Source organism: Harpegnathos saltator, unplaced genomic scaffold (assembly GCF_003227715.2).
Source record: "Harpegnathos saltator strain DR-91 unplaced genomic scaffold, Hsal_v8.6 scaffold694, whole genome shotgun sequence".
Classification (NCBI taxonomy): Eukaryota; Metazoa; Arthropoda; class Insecta; order Hymenoptera; family Formicidae; genus Harpegnathos; species Harpegnathos saltator.
Window position 1 is genome coordinate 1,707,656 of NW_020230531.1, and position 7,345 is coordinate 1,715,000.

Genomic DNA, 7,345 nt, shown 5'->3' on the forward strand with positions numbered 1-7,345 from the left:
CGTCAAATTTTTTATGTCTTTACGCTATGTCGTGTTTTGCCGTCCAGTCGACGCGACGCAAGGCGACGCGACACACTCGATTTCTGCGACGATGTTAGGCCCTTCGTTAAATCTCCGCTGTCGAGCTGGCTGAGCGATCGAGGAAGTAGTTTGCCCGCGAAAAGAAATCTATTTCCGATCGTGCGATCATTTCCGACGCAAAATGCGAAGAACTAAATGATTCACCGTAAACGAAATAGCATGTGTGTGTGTGTGTGTGTGTGTATGTGTATGTATGTGAAATTGCACGTTAAAGACACGTTTCCGTGTAAGCTGCGCGTGTAGAATGTTTTCTATACGATTTATGAGGATTGCTTCTCCCGTTTTACTTTCATATATTTGGCGTTATATAAAAATGTGGCCTGTATCAAACGTACTCTCTCTCTCTCTCTCTCTCTCTCTCTCTCTCTCTCTCTCTCTCTCTCTCTCTCTCTCTCTCTCTCTCTCTCTCTCTCTCTCTCTCTCTCTCTCTTTTTCTCTTTCTCTATCTATCTACATCATGCAACGACACCCGTAAAGAATGCTCTTATAAAATAGCTCTATAAATGTATGCCCCTTCCTCTTCTCACTCCCGTTGCGACGATTGAAATAATTAGAAGCCACAATTTTCGCTGTGTATTGACGGAGACGTGTGTTATTACACGCCCGACATCGTTCGCTCGACAGCTCGTGTACTTAATTAACACCGCTCGCCGACATTCGCATTAGCATTAAATAACGGCGCTCGTCGACCGTACGTCGCACGGCGTGGTTTACCAATAAGGCGTATGTATATCTATTTACAATATCATGGAAAATATACAAAGGACATCGGCACTACAGTATATATTCTCGATTCTTTCTTCTTCTTCTTCTTCTTCTTCTTCTTCTTCTCTTCTTTTTTTTTCTTTTTTAAGACGTTTGATTCTCGCGTACATGTCACTGAGGTAAGTTTTCACTGGTTTTTAAGTTACGGTCACCCTCGCATTTTACGCTCGAAAGAGCGAAGGGAGAAGTACTCTCGGCAAGCTGTGGTTCACATTGATCCTAGAAGAGAAAAACTAGCGAAGAGAGCTACGCGCCGAGTATCGAGTGTCCTTCTCGCAAAAGTCGACGAAACTGAGAGCTACTCGAAGAAAAAACACGTTCGTCTCGATTATCATCTCTCATGGAGAAACGCGCGTGAATACTATAAAGCTACTACGTGAAGACTGTCAATAATTATTTCTCAGCATGCATCATGTTGCATAATATTGTAGAGAAATTAAAGAAATTCAATATTATCGAGAGTAGCTGAATTATCGTGAAAATTGTACATGGATCACTTATAGATAATTAGCACAATCAGTTTATCTCACTTTAAAATATATAGTTTCTCATATTGCTATTAATTTTGCTACAAATTTCTTAGGCACGCTGAGATTTGCGAAAACAACGCTCGAATATCCGAGACGAGTTGGAGCGAAGAAAATCGGGTGAAATTAAATTTACCTTAACTTTAAACGGTCCCGTCGTGTGTTATGTACGTGTACAGCGATGCCAGCCATTTACGTATTTAAATCCTGTCTCTATGACTTATTTTTCCCTTTTTTATTTTATATTATTTTTTATTTTATTTTAGCACAGTACGTTTTATTGAAAATGTGCAGATATCGAAAAGTCTTTTGTTTCGTTCGCGGCCAGTGATATGTCTTTCGCCATTTATCAAATAAAACGTCGCGTCGCATGTGCGTATGCAACGTGCTTGGTCACGACGAAACGCTACGAACCGTGTCACGTGAAGCGAGAATACGATTCTCCTTTGTGTGTCGAAGATCCTTTCTTCCCTTCTTTTTTTTGTATTTATGAAACTTAGCCGGTAAATATATGTGATATCGCGTGCTTTTGATTTATTTTGATATAATTGTCCTTAAGTAGAGGCGCGCGCACTGGGAAATTCGCTTGTGATATTAGGAGCTTGCGAGACAAAGTTCGTTGAATTTTTAGTCATGCTTCGTTTTTTATTAATAGTAACGAAGCGATACATACATGTGTCGGATTATCCGCCGTCGTTACCCGTCCTATTTCTCGCGCCCTACACCTTTTAGATAATCGCGTCTGACTTCGCGTCTGACCTCGCGCAAGACGACTCATCTCGCGAGCCAATGAGATTATTGACAATCCGACGTACTTTTACAAGCCCCTGATATTTACACAAGCATCTAGATGACCTACATGTCGCGCTGACGATTATAAAAGTGGCCTAAGACGAAATCATAGGGAAATCGGGTTAACCGTGAATCTCGTTTTACAGCTTGATATACAAGATATACATTCGTCAAACTTCACCGTCGCGGGAAAGATTAACACGGTGTAAAAAGGAAAATATTCTGAGTAAACTTGGCAAACTCTGAAAATCTTTTCATACAAATGAAAATTGAAAATCGCTTGAAAGTAGCAGGATATGAATTGAAGAACTTTCTCCGTTTCGCAAAAAAAAAAAAAGATTGGATTAAACGAGACTTCGCGAAAGGTACGCGACGTCAACGTCGCGGGTACACGGTGACGTGAAGCAATTTTCTTTTGATATAGCTGATAGCTCGGATTCAATCGCACGAGCAAACCCGAGTTTACGAACTCGTTGCGTACGTGCTCGGCTAAACGATCTACTCGTAAACTCGTTACTGTCGGCCTTCCCGCCACATCTGCGCTATATTCGTTATTACGACGATATCGTCACCGTTGACGTATTTACAGGCGTAGTATAACACTAAAAAGTCTGTACGGACCCGTTTTGTAGTTAAGTGTTTTTACGCGATCGCAGTGCGGTTACAGCGAACGTTTTCGGCGCTTATTCTTTTCGACACCGATCAGGATTCAGAACGCATGCGTGCGTTCCTCGAGGAAATCAAACATCGAGGGAATCAAACGTCGCGATAAACGTGAATCAAGAATCGCGCGATCCCATTTTGATACTTGCATCTATTTTATTGTCTATCGTATGTGCGAACGTGTCCGAGTTATCCTGACGATACTCAAAACTTGAACCGACATTTTTGACCTTGTAATTACAATGGGGAAAAAATAATCGAATAATTACAAAGGAGGAGAACGAAAAGCAAACGAATCCGGAGTTGGCGAGATACATTCTAAATCTTATTCGTCGAAATTCCACTTGTCGATTAATTTACTGTTAGCATTACGTGACTGTTTCTGTCTTTTTCCAAACGATCTAGAGGTTCAGGCTCACGAATAAGAATTTCTTACATATCACGTAACAAATACGCCGTGACGTTGGGAAATTTGGATTAATTTAAACCAACGATTAAAAATCAGTTGCTCGCGTCTGCCAGTTAAAAACCGCGCTTTGCGGCGGTTTCCGATTGCTTCGTTACTATGTACAAAATCGACCCGTCAATTATTCAGTCACAGCGTGCTCCCAGTCTACAGAGTTCGAGGAACATTGTTGAAAAAAATGGTCACGCAGGTCAAGAGCGCCCTGCGAGAATACGTAGCGGATACGTAGGTTTAAAACGGTCCAACGAGCCAGCGTAGCCCGGCGTTATCACGATAAAATAATGTCTTTCGCGTTCCGTATGTGTGTGTATAGCCGTCTAAAAAAATGCGTTACTCTCTATGGGTAATGTGTAATGAGGTTCCTTCGCAAAAATATCTTTTTAAAACTATACTCGTGTGAGTGTGTGTGAGTGTGTGTATGTGTGTGCTTACGATCGCTCTCGAGTACGGGCGAGTAACGTTACTCTCTTAGGAAACACCCATGATTCCGAATCGCGTGCGTAAAAACTGCAAAGATACGGCGCGTAACTGAGAGATCGCTCGATACACATCGCACCATAAAATGCATTCGCGTACGAAACGCCGTCTCTCTCGTCTCTCTCACTTCGCATCCACGGAATCTGCGGACGAGTAATCGTTGATGAGTAAAACGCTCGCATGACAAAACCATGCGATCCTACGATAAATACGATCGCGAATCTGCTTCTACCGGCTGAAAAAACGTCTGTGGAAAACTATCGCTCCATCGTCTTGTTCCCTCTCTCTCTCTCTCTCTCTCTCTCTCTCTTTCTCTTCGTCTCTCTTCCTCTCTGTACGCGGTTACATACACATATGTAGGGATAAATAATCTAAGAACGCATATACCGGCATAGGCCTATCTCGTATATAACGGTAAGTCGGCCGTAGTGTTTCTCACTGTATCTCGCTATTAATCACGCAACTGCAATTTTACACGCTCGAACGTTCGCCCATGAAACGGACGCCCCTGGTCGCAAACAGAATAATACACTGAGGATGTTGCAACCGATGATGCTTACTTCTATGCTACTTAGGCTTCGTCGGCAAATTTACGGGAAAGAAAAACACACTCACGATTGCCACTCTCACGCGTGAGAGAGACCGTGTTGCAATACGATTGTGTATTTAACGTCGCGTTCCCACGACTCGTCGTTTTCGCGTCCGAGAGGAATCGCGGAAAACTCTTTCTCTCTCTCTCTCTCTCTCTCTCTCTCTCTCTCTCTCTCTCTCTCTCTCTCTCTCTCTCTCTCTCTCTCTCTCTCTCTCTCGCTCGAATAAATCATAGACGTACTTTTGATTATAATTCTCAGAGACGCTCTCTGTATAGTCGGATGATACCCGGACGAGCGTCCCGAAGCGTATTAGTTAAGCTGTATAAATGGCAAAAAGTTGCAACGTTCAGAAGCAAGATTGTGTGCGCAATCTCGCTTCGGAATCATCGGGAGGATTTTATCCTCCCGATGATTCCGAAGTGTCTTTGACTGTTCGAGAGCAGTAAATCACAGCGATCACCGTGGTTCGGTATGCGATACGCTCGGGCTGGGCTATACGCAACATTTTTTATGCGCCGTGACGTCTCGCATACTTTTTCACGCTTCAATGGATCTCTCGCTTGAGCCATCGTGTCGGAATCGTAACAAACGATGAAATCCATATCGACCGCGCGAAATTGTAGCCGCGTCGCGATTGCTTCTAAGCGATTGATAGTCGGTTTTGAAACACGCGATACGCTTTGCATATTGACAACACAACACGAATTCGGACGCGACCGAAAGGCTGCGAGTTATAACGACTCGCGAGCGCGATCGAAGCGTAGAGAAATTGATCGTCGGTGATTCATCGGGGACGTGTCTAATAATTCGTCGTCCAATTCATCGGCTAATTGATTAAACTGAAAGCTGGTTAATTACATTTCTGCGCGACGATGTTCGACCCTCGCGGTCTCGACGACGAGCGAGTCGTCAACTGCCGGTTGCGTTCGCGCCGATCATGATCGGCATGGATCACCGGCATTGTTTCTGTTCGGCTTTCGCATGATCCACGGTAGCCACGGACCTCTTGGACGATCTCTTGGCCTCCGACTTGCCGGCGCCATTGACACCTTTCGAGCTGGTTGCCGGCAGCGAGGTCACCTTCGGCGACTTTTTCATATTTTTCTGCTCGCTGGAAGCCTCCGTCATCTTGTCCAGTTCCGCCATCGCCTCTTGTATCGCGTTTTCCAATTGCATATTCAATTTACGACTTCTAGAAAAATAGGGGAGGAACGAGAAAATCGTACAGTTAGTACAGATGATTACCAGCGACCGGTGCGTGCGAGCCGACCAATCAGACAACAGTGAAATCGTGGTAAAAAAGCTAAATACAGTCGCGACTAAAATAGGAAAATTCTGTCAAGCATCAGTAAATGGCGAGACCGGCTAGACTAAAAAAAAATTAATGCGTACAAATGTATTTTCCCCCCGAGGAGCAGCCTCGAGTCGAGGAAATTGAGACTTTCTCGGAGAAGAAGATAAAGAAACGCGTACGGATTGTTAATGCTGACGTTTACAATATCTTGTTCTACGTGGTCGCGTGTTACAGCAATTATTATGGTTAAGTACCTAACGATACAGAATGAAAAGACACAGGGGAATAAAAAGAAAGATGGTTGAGATCGGAGCAGAACCACTTAACATATTAATATCCAGCATATAATAAGAATATCGATATCCTTTGGCAAGTTAATAAAAGGAATATCGAACCGCAGGCACGCAGTAAGCTGTGCGAGGTAGATTTAATTGGCTGTTGGCTTGCTAATAAATGCTATAAAATTGCAGTCACCGACGGCATGTAAGAGCTCTTTCGAGACGAAGAAGGACATTTAAATCTAATAGCGCCGGACAATTAATTCGTTACCGCGACACGCGCGTCTGCGCACGTGGAAAATTTCTTGCTTTCATTGTATTAAATTTCAATAATCGATTAAAAAAAAAAACTAATTAAAATGTACAACGTAACACGATAAAAAAATAAATATCCCGCACAAATTCATACTACTTACTGAATTACGTTTATATCAGCATTTATCACTTATCCTTTTTGTTTCTTCTCTTAAAGAAAAGAAAATCGTATAATTATTCTGAAGAGACAACGCGATCAGCTGTTTTTTGGCGCTTGAAGATAAAAATGCGAATTTAGAGGTGGAAAACATTCACGTTGTTGTTCCATGGCTAAATATGCCGAATGTAACAAAAGAGAAAAAAATTTAGCAACTAACACTCAAGCATCTCCCATTCTATTTCCCCCTGAATTTCCGCCTTAGCGAAGTATCGCGCGCGCGCGCGCGCGCGTGTGTGTGTGTGTGTGTGTGTGTGTGTGTGTGTCTGTGTCTGTTGTGTTACATGTGTGTACGTGTGAAATAACGAGACATTTTCAAAGAGGCTTTCATCTTTCGGTCAGTTCATCCCTGTCGGGGTGGGCGACTCACTTCCTAAACTTTTTACGGGCGCGATGATGCGCCTCGAGGCCTTCCGAGAGGGACTTGAGGGTCTTGACATTGACCTGGGTGCGATTGCCCCCGCCCCCGTACCATCGGACCCAAACCGTCATTGTACCCGGAGGGCCCAAAGACTCGACTTTCCCCGGCCAGGCCGGACTTCCTCTTGCTGCGCCCCACACTAGTTCACCGACCATCAGTTTCCATTGGTTCCCGTCGTCTACGTCCTTTGTCTCGGGTACTGGGGGTTCCAAACAAGGCACGGTATCTTTCAGAGACTTGTAATCTCGGCTGACCACGGCTGATTTCGCGTGTGTGATTGAGAAAAGAAAACAACAAAGCCCATCTCCGAGAAAAGAAAAAAAAAAAACACTTCTTATACAGACACATTAGATAGAAAGCTGTCGCGGAGTCGCGCGACGTGATAATGAACGAAATGTCAAGAGAAACGTCAAGATCGCGAAACTGGGCCAAAGAAAATCGCGTGTTTATCACGAATTAATTAACGTTATCTCTCATCTATATTAGAAGAACTTGTGGCTTCTTTCTCGCTAAGTA

At 43.6% G+C, this 7,345-nt stretch overlaps 1 protein-coding gene across 2 annotated transcripts in view; it reads right to left on the reverse strand.

Moving 5' to 3' along the window:
* Window positions 1-630: 630 nt before the first annotated feature.
* Window positions 631-7,345, reverse strand: part of LOC105189622 (protein split ends) — a 271,843-nt gene continuing 265,128 nt past the window's right edge. Inside the window, exons 8-9 of one of the 2 annotated variants that reach the window (XM_025305400.1) lie at window positions 6,779-7,028; window positions 631-5,556 (exon numbers count right to left, since the gene is read on the reverse strand). In XM_025305400.1, coding sequence (XP_025161185.1) covers window positions 5,316-5,556; window positions 6,779-7,028 — 491 coding nt within the window. In that variant the 3' untranslated portion in view covers window positions 631-5,315. The remainder of the gene's footprint in view (window positions 5,557-6,778; window positions 7,029-7,345) is intronic. The other variant, XM_025305401.1, reaches the window with a different exon arrangement.